Source organism: Populus nigra, chromosome 3 (genome assembly GCF_951802175.1).
Source record: "Populus nigra chromosome 3, ddPopNigr1.1, whole genome shotgun sequence".
NCBI classification, from domain to species: domain Eukaryota; kingdom Viridiplantae; phylum Streptophyta; class Magnoliopsida; order Malpighiales; family Salicaceae; genus Populus; species Populus nigra.
Window position 1 is genome coordinate 6828952 of NC_084854.1, and position 18847 is coordinate 6847798.

At 31.9% G+C, this 18847-nt stretch overlaps 1 protein-coding gene across 1 annotated transcript; it reads right to left on the minus strand.

The window, feature by feature from the left end:
- Positions 1-366: 366 nt before the first annotated feature.
- Positions 367-4714, minus strand: LOC133689090 (IQ domain-containing protein IQM6-like). Its single transcript, XM_062108819.1, has 9 exons — positions 4384-4714; positions 3051-3582; positions 2837-2951; positions 2684-2749; positions 2510-2598; positions 2323-2410; positions 1860-2099; positions 1650-1751; positions 367-1300 (listed from the first exon to the last, which is right to left on the minus strand). Exons 2-9 carry the CDS (start codon positions 3515-3517, stop codon positions 551-553), a joined length of 1917 nt encoding a protein of 638 aa, XP_061964803.1. The 5' UTR covers positions 3518-3582; positions 4384-4714; the 3' UTR covers positions 367-550.
- Between the last annotated feature and the right edge of the window lie 14133 nt (positions 4715-18847).

An 18847-nucleotide genomic window follows, 5' to 3' on the forward strand; every position in this document is an offset into this window, starting at 1 on the left:
GGACTCCCAGGTTCAGGTTTTAGGTTGGCAGCCGCGAGGTACTGGTTTGTGTTCTGAAAGAAGCTATTTTGCCTAATAAAAGTGGAAGGCTAGGACTGACTTCACATTCTCTCTCGTAAGATCTCACCTGTCCTCACTTCAACTATTTCACCATAACTAGTTAAAGGTATTTTAGATGCTGCAGATAGTGCCAAGAAATGTGGTGAAGTGTAGTTCAACTGGTTTCGGAGGACTATATTATGGACCAGAAATCATGCAGGTTGCCAAAAACATTCCGCCATCCAAATTCCTGGCATGTTCAAAGTTCTCAAAGCACACAAACTGATTGCAAGAAATCGAAGGAACTTGAAGAATGAAAGAAACCCATTGTCATGAATATAAGGACAGCAAAGAACCTTGCACAGCCCTTTTCTTTTTCATTCCATTTTTGTATCTCCACAAAAGAGGAGTATACAGAATGGCGTATAAAAAAAATACAAAGAATGCCCTGTATCGTTTCTATCCCACTATTAATAAATCAGCAAAAGAAAAATTCTTGATCTAACAGAGTCTAAGGGTTTGCTGTTTGTGAAAACAACACTTGGTCTGGGGCAAGGGGACTTCTGGATGATGTTTCTTTACACAATGAGGCTTGCGTCAAAACCATTGGTGATGAAACCTTCGGGCTAAACCGAGATGAGGTCCGTGGTGATGGATCATCACTTCTTGTTCTTGGTGACAGGTTTGCATGCTCTAAAACCCGGAATTGAAGCTCCGATGGATAATCCCTCATGCATCCTATCCGTGGCCCTGCACCAGTGGTCCATTTAGAGGACAAGTGTTCCGCCAATTGATACGATTTCATTCCTTTATGAGAATCTATCCTCTTCAGGATTTTTTCTTTGGGGACAGGCTCCTCGTCTTCTTCTTCTTCATCATCTTCGTCAAACAAATTAAGTTTAGTAATCATGAAGTCTTCCTCTGTCAAAAATGAATCTTCTGCCGTTTCATAACCATCTTCTCCAGGAGAATCAGGATCTTCTGCCTGGCAGCTTGGTCCAAGTTCTTCTGTTTTGAAATTGTCAATCACATCTCCTCTTGTTGGTATTTCAAGTTTAGTAATTTTTAATTGTAATCCACGTGACAATTTTGATGCGTGCAGATTAGCATTTTCTGCCACATTAGAATCTCGTTTCCTTGAATCTGTGTCCTCTGGAGCCAATCCGGTGACTTCGAGTAAATCTGCATCTGGTTGGTCTCGGAGACTACCATGGATGTCCTTTTTGATAATGGATTCGTCTTCTTCATCAGTTGGGCTTTCCTGAATACATAAGAGAAGAAGAGAAGTGCATCAATGATTCACGTCTATATTTCTGAAAATGCATAAATGACAGCTCGAAAACAAATAACTGATCTGCTATGAACCCTGGTGCACAAAGTTCCCACATAAAAGAACGGCATGAGCCTTTTGGCTTCCTACAAAGATGAATTTGTTACCAATATCAATTGATGGAGACCTCCATGTTCATAACGACCCTAATTCATGGAAAATGTTACTAATTTGGATGCTGCCAGCTGATAGTGTGCTGTTGAGGAACCTTTTTTTCTTGGGTTTCTAGCAGATGCTAACTTCATTGAAGTTACTGAAAGCAAACTTAATAGTTTCGTACCTTTACATCAGTTAGATCCACGTTGTGTTCCCTGAGGAAAGACATGAATGCCTGGAAGTTTTCTTCGGTTGGGAGATAATGGCCACTGTGAGGCCAAACTGCCTGTCAAAATGAAAGAACCTTGTAAATATATAAACAAAGTAACATTGACAGAGAAAAAAAAGGGAGCTTGTGAAGCTATCTTAAAAACACCAGACAGTTCCTATCTACCTTTAGAACACCATCTTCCACAACCAATCTTCCAGCAGATAGAGTGGCTCCACCGGCCAAGAAACTTGAATGTTGAAATGTGCCCTTGATCTTGAGACCAACATAGAAGGTCTTCGATGTGCTGAGAACAAAAATCCATTTGGCATCTTTGGGTCCTTCTGTTGTACAGAGAAGTTTCCCACTTTGTTTGTATAAAAATTTCCCGTTCTCCACAGTCACTTCAAAAGCCTCTCTTTCAATCTGAAAGATGGATGGACAATACTTGTAAGTAGATTTTAACAGCTGGGTAAGCGAAAGAAGAAGGAAAAAAGATGATAGACTTTAGTAGAATTTATAAAACAAGGACGTTCCATTTCAAGTTCCAGGCTTTGGACTGCATTCAAATTGAAGCAGAAAACTGCAGTAACTATACTAACCACCAGATTTTGCAAGTCTTCTCATGACTATAAAAGTTAATACTTACAGGACCAAGATATTTTATGCATTGTTGTTGAAGCTTTGATCTAAGACATCTATCAAGGTTGACTTCTTTCCCATCTCCAATATCGAGCCTGCAGGTTTAAGAGGATTGGTATCAACTGTGAATAATGTTTATCCTGAAGGAAAGATGACTTTGTCATATGCAAGTCTTCAATTTCAAAAAAGCTTACCAATAGAAGAAAGGCTGTTTACTCTGACAGTGAAGCCAATTGACATAATAAAATTGAAGATTATGTCCATAACGATGCCGTGGATCAATCTATTAGAAAGAAGAATAAGATCAATACGAGACAAAGTAAACTAGTAACTTCGTTTCAAGTTTCTATTTCAAGACTTGATCTTACTGCCTCAAGCCAATGCTGTAAAGCAAGTTTCCGAGCCTTTGCATCCTTTGACAATCCTTTTCCTACCTGCAAAGGATAAAAAATCCTGGCACTCAGAAATGCAGTAGAACAAAATGTTATCTGTATAGATACATCAATTTCTTTAGAACTTACCTTGGCAGCTCTCATTCTTGCTCTTGACCAACGTGAAATTGCACTCTCAGGTTTCTCAATATCAAAAAAAGATATGGAGCTTCTCTTGAGCTCTGCAAAATCCAACAACTTCCACCTACAAAACACATTGCAAGAACATTAAGTTCGGTGAAAAAGGAGATATACCACAACGAAATATATACAGAAGGAATTGCAAACGTAGACTGATACCAACCATCTCTGCTCGACAACAACAGCACAATCAGCCAACTGCCTCCTGGTTCTGAAGCTTTTATAGACTTTCTGCAACGTCACAGCAGCCTGGTGTCTTTGTTTCCCTGGCCCAGGCAATGATGAGTGGAGTTTTTTGTCAAGCAAGCTATCTGATCTTGTCAACTGATTGCCCCTTTCTCCAACTCTAGGACTTATGATTGATCTAGCAAGCACGTCCATGTCTGAGGTAGTACTTTTGAAGGACAATGTAGTACTCAGTTCCCTCTCCTTAAAGCCAGGGCATTCTTCACATATCACCTTTCCTGAACCATATGATCTCATCGAATCAGGGTCTGAGTCACAGCCATTAAAACCAACAGATTGTAATGCATTCCCCGCGTCTTCACTCCCAAAACTAACTGATCTCACAAGAACAGTGTCAAAAGGACCATCCAATTCAGCAAGGGGACATGAAAAGCTTATTCCCATTTTAGGAAAGGAACAGAGATATCTTTCTTAGACTCCAAATAAACAAGAGCTATAGGTCTCAATAACTGTTAAAAATAAGTAGAACAAAGAGAATTAATTCAAATTAAAAGTGCAAGTAGATTTATATCTATATGAAAGGCATAATATGGCAGATACATCAAGGCCAATTTTTTGTGCTCTCGAATGTTCATAAACACCTTTTATAATTATAATAGTAATAGTAATAAGGTTAAGCACCATTTTTTTTCCTTCTTATCTGCGAGAAAACCATTGATTGGAGGCAACAATGAGCAAAATATAACACATTCAAAGGGATTCAAAGGCTGGAGGAAAAAAAAGTGGAGGCTTTCAGATTAAACAGACAAAGAACATAGCTTTATCCAAAACATCAAAATGGGTATCCAAACATTTGAATATAATCACATCAGGAATTGGTCAAGTACACCAAATAATAAATGTTAATGTTATGAGGCCCCTGTGTATAATAATGAATTCAAAACCCTTCTAGCCCCTGTTCCCAAAATACATTTTCAAACCAAGAAAATAAGTTCAATAAAAACTGGAAAAAAAAGAAAAAGAAAACATTGAGGTACCTTCAATGGCTCCCCATTATTATAAAAACATCATAAACATGAGAAAATCAAAAAAAGAAAATCAGGGGAATTTTCATTTGACCTCTCTATTTTTCTATCTCAATCTTTTCATAACACAAACAACACAATGGCATCAGTGTCCAGAATGCGCAGTTATCCTGTTTCTAATGCCTAACCTTAAAAAACAAAAACAACAATCTTAAAGAAAACAAAGAATGAAAGTATAAGAACCAACAACATGGGAATGAAATGAAGGAAATATAGCAGGCTTACCTCAATCTGATACAGGAGAAACACAGAATCTTTGGAGGACAAAATGCAAGACGGAGAGAACCAAAGAAACAATGTTAAAGAGGAAGGTGGGATGATAAAAGAAAGAAAGAAAGAAAGAAAGAAAAATGGCCAAATGCTTAGGATTGGATTTGGTATGAAATGCGAGAGGGAGCGAGCAATGTGGGGTTGGTTGATAATTTTGCAGGTTCCAAGGATTGTTTACAGATTGGCTTTGATCGTTTTAATGCTCTCTCTCTCTCCCCCTCAAATGAATGTACTGTGTTGCCTTTAATGTTAACAAAATAGTTTGGCTTCCTTTGCTATTCTTGCAAATTTGTGAGATTAATATAGAGAGGGAAAAGGAAAGAAGCAGCAAGCGAAGATGGAAAAGGATGGGTGTAGCAGGTAGACAGGTTCCAACCACGTGTGCTGACTTCAAACAACCTTTTTTTTTACGTTCTTTTTTCAGCAAATTAAATTAAAAAGAACTTGTATTCATACAAGATAATACTAGTATAATTTGCTTCTTCTTTTTTCAAATATAAATATATTTTATTATTTTTTATCCATTCCTTCCTTAATATTATGCTTGTTTTTGCGTAAAAAAAATAATTTTAAAAATTCTTAAATTTTTTTATTTTAAATTATTTTTTATAATTTTAAATCATTTTGATATATTAATATAAAAGAAAATTTAAAACAATATTATTTTAATATATTTTCAATTAAAATTCATTTTAAAAAACAAAATAATCTCTATCACAACTTCAAATCTCAAATAGTATCTTTAATTTTGGATAAATGGAATTCTTTTAAAATTTTAGGTTTGGTAATTTTATCTTAATTATAGGAGGGGATAAAATCGGTCTAAAGAAGATTTTACTAGATAATTGAGGTCTCATTTAGGAACGCGACTGTGGCTGCGTTTCCAAAAAATTTGAAAATTTTTTTTTCTAAAATTTAATATGGTTTATACGTTTTGGGTCATTTTGATGTGCTAATGTCAAAAATAATTTTTAAAAAATGAAAAAATATCGTTGGCATGCATTTTGGCAAGAAAAGTTATTTGAAAAGCACCCGCAACCACACTGTCAAACACGCTCTTATTTTACAAGTTATACCTTAATTTTATAATTGCTAAGTCAAGTACCTACTTTTATTAAGCAGCAATATAATTACACTCCAAAGTCTAAGCCAGGTCATTGTTGCAAACACCAAGACCAAGTAGTAGAGCTAAGTAGGAGACGTCAAAGGTTGCCGTGACTCGTGTGGGGCTAAGCGGACCCGCACAGACCCTGATCATCAGTCCCTTCGATGTCTTTTCCTGAGCGGACCAGCTTGGGCGAGTCCATGCATCAGCTTTTTTTTTTAAAAGTTAATTTAATTTGCAGATTAAGAAATAATAATAATAATAATAATATACTCAATAAAAACTAGTCAAATATCATGGATACCACTCTAACTGTTTATCATTAAATTAGAATGTTTTACGAATATTCAATGGTTTAAAGGGATATTTTGTATAAATAAAAGGACTGAATAGGGCTTTTTAAAGGCCGGATATACTTTTTTTTTGTTTTTAATATCAGTCCAATATAATTGTAACTCATAAGACACTTGATATATTTTTTTATTTGGTTATTAGTATGAATGACTTAAAAATGTAAGATAAATTGGTAAAATTAGATTTAAAATGACATTATCTTATATTATTAACTTTGTACTGTCATACTTAACTTTTAATGATTGAGTCGAGTTCTATCTTTTTATAGCTAGAACTTGTGTGGTATGGTCTAGCACTTTTACATGGCTCGACTCATGACTTGGTTTTCTATTGTTATCTCTGTATGGTCAAGGATTATGTATGATTTTGATTGGTAAGTTGTAAGTGGTTGTATTTAAACACTATAATCTTGAATTTTCTTAATAGAAAAGGAGATGTATCATTATGAAGAAAATATTATGCTGCCATAGTGTCTATATAATTGTTGTGTTGTATCATAGTTGTTGTGAACGTATTATCGGTAAAAATATTGATGAAAAGTAATATTTTTACGTAAAATATGATGTATTTTTTTCATAAAAAAATAATTGTTGTGATATATTATAGTAAAAATATTAATAAAAAGTAATATTTTTATGTAGAATATGATGCATTATTTTCATAAAAAAAAATTTGTGTACTCTGAAAATAAAAAACACAAAAATGTGTCAAGGGCAGGATTCAGCAGACCAAAGTTGATGTCAGATTGAAAATTCCATTCGTCTAAGCTGGAATTCCAGCTGCTGCGCATCCCAAATTGTTTTAAAAAAAATTAAGAAAATCTGGGCATTACCAGTATGATTGTTAATGAGTTCATCCAAGCACGGGTGTAAAGAAACTTGAAATTACAAGTTCAAATTCTTTCATAAGTGCAGCAGGAAAAAAAAAAACAAAGGAAAGAGATGCATGTGAGGTAAAGAAAGCAAATTATTATAAATGATTTACGCACACAAAAAATACTAATAAAAAAAATAAAAAAAGCAAAAAAATAAAGAAAGGTGTCGGAAAGTTTAGCAGGCAGCCTCCACCGTCACAGTTCGCTGATTAATGTACCCTGAAGTACATTTTTTGTTAGTCAATTAAAACCTAGATTGCCACGAGAGGCGCTAACTATTGCCCTGTCGCATTGAGCTGAGGTAATTGCCACGCTCCACGAAATTGCAAGTGAGTCCCTGTGAGAGTGGATACACTCGCCACAGGATGACGTGGGAATCGTTTTCTTGAAAGTCAACAGCATAGAGATGACTGTCACAGCCAGCCAACTGTTCCTTCTTGGGACCCATGCATATACAGCTGTGATCCTTTGAATGTACGGGCGTGCTCCCTTTGGAAATACGACGTAGCGTGATTTTTTAATGGATTTTCAGTTTTTTCTTGTCTTTTGGACATGAAATTAGAAACTTCCTAGTGACGAGGAGGAAATTAAAAAAAAAAATATCATGCAAAAGCCAATATTCAAAAAAGGCATAAGATCTACCAAACCTATATTCTCACGCCATGAAAATTAGGATGGCTTAACTTGTAAAAATTCCAAGGAAGGTAAAACTTTAAGGGTTTAATTTTTTTTCCCAGAAATTATTAGAATAATATTTTTTTATTTTTTATTTTTAACATTAAAACAATTCAAAAATATAAAAATATTAAATTTTAACAAAGATAAATAAATTTTAACCACCCTCTATTCAAACCACGATCCTAAACCGGGATAAATTGAAACATCAATCTCAGTGATGTATTTGGTCACTGTAAGAGGAAGGGCAGTAGATATCATTGAATGCAAAAGAAATGACCCGAAGGAGGAGACCTGAGAATTGTATATTGGCAAGAAAGAAAGAGGCAGAAGCAGCACTGTCAGGGGTGTTTTAAAATCTTGAAAGTGCAGCTGGAAAGCATGATGTTAGAGGAGAAAGATGATAAAACGACATGATCAGGGCTGGGATTCTGTCTTGAGATTTTAGAAAATGTAGACAGGCAGTTCGAGGCAATTAACATGCTTTTAAGAAGTCCAACGCGCTTCCCTGAAAGAAAGCACCGACATCACTGTCAGGCGTCCAAGACAAGTTGCAGGTGGGGTACAGCACTGATTTCCATTCAATTTTTATTGAACAAGTCCTCAGCAGGTAAAAGACATCTTTCAGGGCGCCATCAGTCACCTCTCAAGAGCCAAGTCTTTGAATCCTATCTCCGATTTGTCGGGTAATTCATTTTGGTGGGTATTTAATTACTTTTGAGACTAAAAAAAAATAGAAATAATTGAAAAAAAAAACATGTTTGGTCGTGAATATGAAAACAAAAATGAAGTGAGGGCAAGTGGTGGGTAGCTAGGATAATTTTTCAGAGATGATAAAATTTAAATATCTTACAGGGCCGGCTAGCCTCCCCTTGTCTTCACCCCCGAGTGAGGGACAAAAGTTATAGGAAGTAGGAACCGAGACAAATTCAATTAATTTTCTTTTTCACAAATACCCCTTATTTTTTTATATAATTTTATCTTTTTTATTTTATTAATTTTAAAATGTACTTTAACATGGACACGCGTATACACACATGTGCAAGCACACTCTTATCAATAGTTTATTTTTTATAATATTTTTTTGTAATGCACTTGTATTAAAAGTTTAGTTTTTTCACAACATCAAATTAATAAAGAAAAATAAATATTAAATTACTTTATACAATTTAATAACTTATAACAGCTGAAAAATGAATGAATTAGAGTAAATAAATTTTTTTTATAAATTGAACAAAGTTAATTAAACAAAGAGTATTTCTTTATTAAAGAAATATAACAAGAAATATTTTTAACGAACGAGTGAGTTTTTTAAAATTATGAAAGAAATTAATGTTATTATTAAAAACTAATGTAATAATAAAAACGTGCATGACATAGAGAAATGAGAATTAACCATGCTCTCATAAAAAAATAATTTAATTTAATTTAATTATGAAGATGTGAGGATTAAGTGATAACCAATAATATGTATCTGTAATGAAATTATTATCTTACATTTTCAACTATGTTGGGTTTTATCTTTATATTGATGCAAATGTTTTATTGACATGTAATTAGTTTAATTATTAAATATATTTAGATAAATGATTTAATAGCTAATTTAATTATATTATCTTCTCAGAAATGAATTATATTTTTGACAATAATTACAATTTTCTTGACATAATTTCAGTAGACGAAGAAATTGTCATTTTATGTTAGTTAAAAAAATCAGTATCATTACAAATTAAAGAAAATAATAATCTCTATTTATTGTTCCAAATAATACAAGTTTGATATATATAATAAATAAAACACATTTCTTTTAAAATTTATTTTATCTTGTACTTTCTTATCCCTCGTCAACTAGACAAGATATATAGCAATTTAATCATTTATTTTGTTTTGTTTATTATTACTAAACACAAGATCATTTTTATTTTTTTTTGTCTAGTTTTTTCTATCACAACCAGGATATAATATATAATACCTACATTGATCATGAAAACCATAATGGCCCAAATTTATAGTTGACAATGTCAAAAAATTATCTCAATTCAATAGCTTAAATTGTTAAGTGAGATTCCAATAAATAATTTATATTATTCTCTAACACCCCCTCAAGTGAAAGCTTTTTGGATTTGAAACCTGCACATGTACACATTACCTTGTGCTTAATTTTTATCAAGTAAATGGGGATGTTGAAATTCGAATTTGTGACCGCTTGGTCATCAAAGTTCTAATACCATGTCAAAGAATCATCTCAACCCAATAGTTTAAATTGTTAGGTGAGGTCTCAAGATATAATTTATATTATTTTTTAATAGGCAATATACATGTAAGTTTACATCAAGCAACCTCTCGTAAACCTTGAGGCTTATACCAAACAAATTACCAAGTTTGTGTCAAACAATAAATTATATAAATTTATATAAATAAAATATAAAGAGTTTACATTGAGCATACAGTTATCAGAGCTAAAAAAGGTTAAATTGCACGAGAAATAAAATAATTAAATAAAATGATAAATAAAATTGTGAGAAAAGCAATAGATAAAATATAAAGGCAAAGCAAGTGATGGGAATACACTTATTTAAAGTAAATTATGAAAGATAAATTACAGAAAAAACTTATGCTCGTATACACACTATTCTAAAACCTAAACTTATTTATGATACAAACAAAAAAAACAAAACTGATATTTAGTCCCAAACTAGAGAAAGATACATGAATTAAGATAAACATCATCAATTTACAAATCTCACAAGAAATCAAATAATTTAAACATACATTCGATTTTGAATCACTTATAAAGACTAAATATAACGATGCTACAAATGGATACTAATTTTTTTTTTAATTTACTCTATGAAAACACGAACTTGAGTGTAATTAGTATATTTTTAAAATTTTAATATTTAACCTCTCTAAAAAATAATAACAAACATTCTTAAAATCATTTCCTTATTTGCTATTGTTTGCCCTCACATTAATTTTTTTTTTTATGTTGGTGGATTATGGAATGTATATACAAAAACAAACCTCCAAACGCTATAAATTAATTGCATGTTTAGAATTATAGTAAAGATGACGGTTTAAAATATTTTTTATTTAGAAATATATCAAAATAATTTTTTTTTATTTTTAATAAAATATATCAAAACAATCTAAAAATATTAAAAAATTTATTTTAAATTAAAAAATTAAAACTTTTAATAACACAATTTGCAGCATTCCTAAATACACCTAACTTGACGGCTGGGAGATATGATCGAGGCCTCCATTTCCCTCTATCACAACAGTCAATGTTGATTCGAGAGTGACTGCGCACGAAATCGAAAGCCCACAAGTATACCTGTCATAATCACTCGTCACTTGGAGATGTCTATATCATTCATAGTTCTTACTCAGATTGGTATCAACAAGCTTCGGTCCTCAGGTTCCTTTCCGTGCACTTTCTCTCCTTGACGAAGAGGTTAAACCTATCAACTAGCCAACCAGCAGACTCAAATTCACAGTCAAAGAAAGACGCTCATTGCCTCACTCGAACTTCTGGGCTTGGAAGACTTTTCATTTGAAGTTTCTCAGCTGTTCCGAGGCAGGTAGCCCAGTTACTTTTGTAATTTCTAGTCGAGTCGATGAAGATCCAATTTTCCACAAGGACTTGGTCCCAAGAGTTTGGTTGGATACTTTTCCGTCGAGCAGACGAAGTTTCTTTCACGAGGACTCTGTCGTCCCTTGAATCTTCAATTTCAATGTGCTCGGTTTGATAACTAAGCTTGATGTTAAAAACGTAACTAAAATAATGAAGGACTGAATCTGTTCAAGGGATGAGCTTGAATTTTGATTTTTTCCAAAGATTGTTAAAGTTGTTTTTTTTTACACGAAATTGAAATATATAATATAAACTAGAATAGTAAAATTATAAATAAAATATTTTAATTAATTATATATTAACAATTCTAATTAAATAGTAATTAATAATATAACATAATAATAATAAAAATAAAAATAAAATAAATAATAGAAAAATCTAAACATCTTTATCTTTTCATATCGGTTCCTCTATTTTTTGAATAAATCGACTCACTTATTTCGCTATTTATAAGAATCGAGTCCCTTCAAATTTTGACAGGTTATTTAACATTAATTACTCAAAGAGTCAAGTATACCAACTTCCAACTTTTATTCTATTTATTTGCCGGCTAAAACAAATGAATATGCCAATTGATATATTAATAGTTTATATAAGGAATTATATGAATGGATATGTATTTTTATTTTACATAAATGAAATCCACAAATAACTTATATCATTAAAAAATTATAATAATTATAGTTAAAATCAAGCACTTGATTATCAGATTGTACAATTTTTACAAGATATAAATTTGGAACAATAAAAATACTAAAATATATATTATTATTTCTCTTAAACTCGTAAAATCAATTCAAGCTTATTGAATTTACTAAGTTTAATCAAGTTTGATTGATTTTAACTAAATTTAACTGATTTTATTGATTTTCAAGTTTTTAATCTGATCTTACATATTAAATATATATTATCTTATAAAATTATAATTTTACTTACACATTAAATATATATTACCTTATAAAATTATAATTTTACAAATCAACTCATGATTTTTATCTTTTGTCAAAATCTGTCATGAATCTCCTGAAGTTTAAAACGCAAGAAGTAAAAGACACGGGCCCTGTTTCTAGAATTTTTTTTTCTTTCCATAGCTTGAAGTAATCCTTACTTCGATTATATTTATTTTGTTTTCTATAATATAATTACGTAAACAAAACATTTACTTAGGAATTACTGTAGCGGTCCCACTAGACTGGACATTACAGCGTGTTCATATTTTATTACTGCGGCCATTTAACTTTATCCAGCAGCCGTCAAGGCCGAGGAACGGTATGAATATGAAACTATGCTTTCTTCCTTTCCATCAATGCCCTTTAGGCCCATTTGAACAGCATGCCTACATAAACCAGGTTCTATCAATGTAAGACTAGCTATGTGAACCATCTAGGTGGTGGCCTAGTGGTAAGAGCTTGGGACTAAGGGGTTTGCTCCCTCTTAGGTCTCAGGTTCAAACCTTATGGCTGCTCATATGATGGCCACTGGAGGCTTACATGGTCGTTAACTTCAGGGCCCGTGGGATTAGTCGAGGTGCGCGCAAGCTGGCCCGGACACCCACGATAATCAAAAAAAAAAAAAAAAAAAAAGACTAGCTATGTGACCATGTTCTTGTTCCATTATGGGTTTTTTTTTTCAACAATTTTTTTTGAATATATAAACATTTATAACATGTTTTTTTATATAAAAAATATAAGTGTTAATTAAAAAATTTATATATTTATTTAATTAAATATATCGAGAATTATCTATTTTAATAAATGAAAAATCATTAACAATAACTAAATATATATCTGAAAAAGTCAAGAGCAAGAAGTAGATCAAAATATTTGATCTTGCATCACAATCCATTCATCTGATTGTGTCCAATAACTCTGTTTATTAAAATTATTATTATTATTTAATCAAGTAATAGTAGAAATAAATATACCCATAAAATTGATTGAATACAATAAAAAAGAAAAGAAATATCTCATAAGGTTGCATTTATTATAAATACTATTGAAAACTAAATATTTTTCATCTTTAAAAATAAAGTTCAATTATATAAAATATAAAAAAAAATTATAGATGAATTAGAATAATCTCTTCAAAAATTAAACACATACAAAAATAATTAAAAAAACAGCTACTAATTACAAAAAACTAAATAAAAAAACAAGAAAGGGCATTAATTTCCATATAAATTAAAAATTATTTAAAAAACACATTTAAAAAAACATATGATTTAAAAAAAAAGAAAAAAAGTTTAGAAATAAAAAGGTTAGGTCAGGCCGGAGCCTGACCCTTTTAGAAAGGGCATGCACATGAGCTTAAAAAAAAATCCAATTAGGGTGGATAAACCACTATTTTTTAGAAACAAAATTTCAACCAAAGTATCGCCTAATCTTTTCTAGATTCCAGCCTTTGTGGTGAATGGAAAAACAAGTTCTATTATTATTTTTAAAAAAACTCATTTTCAACTCAATTTTGACCCTAAACATCTAAAAAATAGCCTAAACACTTTGAAAAATCCATAAATAACTTAAAAAAACAACATAAAAATTTGTAATTAACTAGAAAAAAAATACTCTTCATGAGCTTAGAATATCGTTTTTAAAGAAATTTCAAGTTGAAAAAAAAACCTAAGTTGAACTCCCATCATCATCATCAGAACATAGTCTCTTCCTTTTGTTTTTTATCAGTTTCTTTTAAGGTACAAAAATATTCACACCCTCTCACTCTCTTTTTCTTTCTTTTTGTTTGGTTTCCTATAAAATAATAAGAATGAAGTATAGAAAGAAAAAAAATCATGATGAGAATATTCATGTTTGGGAAACTTGATGGCTTTCATTGAGAGGATAGATAACGAGATTTTAAAAGCTTGACATTTATGCACTGTTAGATGGTGGCTCATAATTGAGCCATTTAATGTCTACTGTCATCCCTCATTTGATATCAACAACCACCTCATGAGTACAAGCCACAAATCATGAGATTTAGCCATTAAATGCTTTAAATAAATGTATATATTTATATACTTGATCCCTTAAAGTTTGTTTAATTACAAAGCCAAGTCCCTGAAGCTCTACTATAAATAGAGTACTCATTTCCTATTTTAAGCATCTAGTTTTTAAAGAAAAATAGAGAGAAAAACATCAGCGAAAAGTATTGACTATGCTCTTGGTATACAAGAGTTAATGTATATTCTTGCTAGGATAAAGATAAAGATATTGAATCATGAAATATCCTTGCTAGTGGACGTAGGTTAAGTTGAACCATATAAATATTAAATCATGAAATATTCTTGCTAGTGGATCGTAGGTTAACCTAAACCATATAAATATAAAATCATGAAATATCCTTGCTAGTGGATCGTAGGTTAAGCTGAACCATATAAATATTTATGTTGTTCTTTGTGCTTGTTTCCTTTCTTTCCAATATCCATTTATTTTTAGTTTGTTGCTTGATTTCTTGCTTTTGCTCCAGAAAATGGTATCAAAGCTTTTTGATTGAAATTGTTTCGTTTATGCATGTTATTGTTCATGCATGTGATATTATTCACATATATGGTAAGACACTACGGTGACTAGATATAAATTAAGAAGTTTTGTTTATAAAGACTGGATTTTTAACGAGACCAATTATCATATTTGGTAGAGACACTCTTATCATGAAAGGTGTGGAGACAACCCTAAACTCGAGATAGTTAAAAAGAAAGATTGTGTCGAAGAGTAGTGTACAAGGCTCAATTGAAGGATTGGTTATAAAAGGACTAACAAAAAAAGAAAGGATCGAATAATAAAGGTAGTACTAGCTCAAAACCAAGTTCTGAAAAACTTAAATGTTTCCAATATCACAAGAGAAATGGCACTAATGACTTGGTTTTTAGGCTGGGTTAATCACAGAAAGATATGGATGTCTTTCTGAACTATATCCCAGTGAAAAAGTGAGGAAATTGCTTGCACAAAGAGTTTTTCAAAATAGATATCATGAGATAGCTCCAGAACAAGTGCTTTTCTTTTTCTTTTTATGTTTGTGTACTTTCTTAGTTATTCCATGTTTCTTAGCCATGACACTTTAATCTTTATTGAAGCATGATTTATCTACAATGCATCTTGGTTTTGAAAACTAAAAGGTATTTTCCGCTTATTCGTTACCAAAGTCATTTAAAAGGTTCAAATTCAGTGGATATAGGCTAAATTATTTGTTTGTAGAAGATGTTGCTTATTATTCAGTAGATAGAGTTTAAGATCTCTTTTCAAGCAAGGCTTGTAATATCATGAGGTGAAGTTGATGTCAAACACTATACGAACTTTGTTTTGAATTCATCTTAGGATGGGTGGGTAACTCGTCTGCTATACTCATTATACACTCTTTGACTCTGTTTCGAATGCGTTGGGTAGAACACACAATTTGGCTTTTCTTTCAGTTACATATGGGGTTATGTTTTCTTAGTCAGGGGTGTTTTATAGTTCATGCTATAGTATAATATACCAGTAAGATGTGCATAAAATGATCCATTAATGCCAAATATATGCTGTAGTTATCTGTATTTCATATATCTTTAATTACCTATATAAAATGTTAAACGCCATAGACTGCATAAAGCATATTAATATGGTTATAGATCTCCTTTTGTTCTTTATGTGATTTAATTAGATGAAATTTAGGATGGTGATGTCTTTATTTATGTGTTTTTCTTATCAAATATTTTTTTTTAAAAAATCCAATAATATACCTTTATATGACATAGTTACATCTTTGTGTAAGAGTGAATAGTCTTAACATGAAAGGTTGTAGAGGAGACGCCAAATCTTATATCATATGCACATAAACCTTAAGCTACCGGTGGATGCACATAAACCTTGGCTGCCCATCTCATCTCTGATAGCTGCTAGAGGTCCCTAATATGGAAACTGACATTCATGATGCCAATTGAAAAGTCATTATCAAGATATTTTGGCGGTTGCTTGAAACAAGTGAGAGAAAATTTCACTCGTCCTCCTGAAAATATCAAAGACCATGTAATGGTTGCTACCAAGGCCTTTAGCAAGGAAGACCACCAGAAGGCTTTTGATGTCAGCAAGGAAGACCATATAATGGCTAGATTTTTTCTATAGTATTTTTAGATTGTTTTGATGCGTTAAACTGAAATTAAAAATAAATTTCAAAAAATTAAAAAAATATTTTAATACATATCTAAATAAAAATATTTTAAAAAATAACCATAACCGCTACCATACTAAATATGAGTTTAACCTTCTTAAACTAGTTTTATTTTTTATTGTTTAAAAATTTATTTGGTTCAAGTAGATGAAGTTTTGGATGTTTGGTGGTAAGGTGCACTCGCATGTAATAATAAAAGGAACATGGTCATACAAAGATAATTAAGAGAAAAAAGCATGGTTTTGACATTCTTTTCATAAGATTTTACAATTGAAAAAAACTGTAATTTTTTTTTAATGAAAAACAAGGGTATAAGAGAAAAAGATAAATACATTAACCCCTAGCTCTAAAGCCCAAAATTGTTGCCTAGGAAACAGAGTTGGGACACTTGAAAAGAACAAAGCTTGCAAATATAGTATCTTTCTTGGTAAAGTTTCTTCCTCTCTCACTCGTTGAATTTTTTAGCATGACAAAAGTTTATTAGGTGCAAACTTGCATCCCAGCTTCTTTTGATGCATTAGCTATTAAGCTTGAATACTCGAAAATTCTTCACCAACCATGTTTATGGTCTCGGTGGATTTTTCACTGCCAATTTTATCTTCTACGATTGTTTCTCCAGTGGATTTCTCACCATCTATTTTTGCCACCTCAGTCTATTCTTTACCACCCTCGTATCTAGCCCCAATGGATTCTTCAACACCATTCTCTTTAGCCTTGTTAGATTCTTCACTAACCTTTTCAGCAACTTTAACTTATAATGGCCCAAGTTTTGCTTCAAGATCTTTGACTTTGAGGATTAGAGATCTCACATCCCTAGTGGCGGATAGTTTACCAGAATATAATTGTGATAAAGCATGAGATTTTTTGCTAGTGGTTAAGCATTGCTAAGAAATTCACATGCCACGTTTCACAGATACAATAAGAGCAAACAAATTATGTAATGCAATGCAGTAGATGCTCCATGATTAAAATAAATTTCATACCACAGTTCCACTGAAACTAATTAAATTTGTTAATGAACAACACACAAAAAAACCCATCTACCAAATAAGGTGTGAGAATAACAACATATGTAATGGGACCCTACCCCTACATGGAAAAGTTTTAACGAACAAAAACAAACACTTCTCAAAAGCTCTATGTAGCGATCCAATAAGTTCAAAATTATGTATGAGGGATGCCCTTCAATAGGTGTGAGCATGCACACCTGTAATATATTCATATTCACAAGACCAGAACGGGCAAGACTTTGCTTAAAGACGTGTGTTCCATAAGTAAAATTGCAACTAGTGGTAAGTTAGTATATATGATCACACAAGATTTGTATTAGTGAGAAAAAGGATTAGCAAAGGTTCTTGATCATACCTTTTGAATTAATAACAAAACAAAAACATGGGAAGCTACCACAAACCACCATGAATGTTTAATAATTGTATAAGTAAGATAATATATAATCAACAAAGACTCATCTCCACTATCTGGTCAACATGTTTCTTCAGATCCTCCTCTGATGATCCGTTATGAATACCACCTTTAAGAGTATTTAGCAAGTGTGAATGGAGATTGTCGGAACGATATTGTTGAACCATAGATTGTGGCATTATGGATTGACAACCCACAACATAGAAAGGACAATTCACTATCATCATTGGATAGATAGTTATGCAATGTCGGTCCATTTCACGTCTCATGATGTTTTTCTAAGCATTGTTGCTCATATGAGATTATTTTAAAAGGACAAGATAAATCATACTTCTCCAATTAGCTTGCACAGAACACAATTGTACACCTATTATTTGTGCAATTCATGGCCTTAAATCCACAGTTGCCAATATGCTCAGCCAGCTCTTGAGTAGTGTTAAACTTCTTGTCATAATGAAAAATGTTCTTGTAGTCAATATTTTTTACCAAAATCTGTGCAATTATTTCTCTCTTTTGCAACAACCAAAACCTATTTGTTTCCATCTCTTGCATGAAATCATCTATTTTATCCTCTCTTGTTTCATTCTGTAACCATCGTGAAACCCGATCAAAAAAATTCCTTTTCAAACTCGCAAAATCATCAACCATATCAGAAATGATATCATAGGGATGGTCGGATACCGCAACATCCGGAGCACCTTCTAGTACAACTAATTTTGCAACAAAAATTTCACTCCTCTAGGTTTGATAATCAATCATTTCTTTCCTAACATCAGTAGCTACCGAACTAAGGAGCCTAAACATATCCCAAGTTGTGTTATCAACACAAGCCAATGATAATCCATGAAGGAAAACTTGACTTGTCTTGCGAACTATTTCTGTGTCATAGAGCTCATATCGAGATGTGTGTCCTTTCTCTTTTTCAACCTCAATTTTCTTATTTTCTAGCACAAGCTCCACATCACTTACAGAAAGATCCATGCTTATTATTTATAACTACATAAAAATTCAGTTCACAAACCATAAATTAAAGTCAATAAACTTCCATATCCATCCACCAATCAGTACCTAACAAAATGTTATCATTCTATAACCAAAATCATTTTTAATTTCAAGCCATCAAATGTGAATTTATGCAAAATCATCTTTTTAAATTGTTGGCATTTGAGAAAGACAAACTTTACCACTTGAAAAAAAAGCAAATCCTATT

Coding starts and splice junctions, on each gene's coding strand:
- LOC133689090 (XM_062108819.1), bottom strand. CDS start 3,517: ATGGGAATAAGCTTTTCATGTCCCCTTGCTGAATTGGATGGTCCTTTT. Junction 2,599..2,683: donor TACAGCATTGGCTTGAGGCA/GTAAGATCAAGT, acceptor TCTTTCTAATAG/ATTGATCCACGGCATCGTTA. Junction 1,301..1,649: donor TGGATCTAACTGATGTAAAG/GTACGAAACTAT, acceptor TTATGTATTCAG/GAAAGCCCAACTGATGAAGA.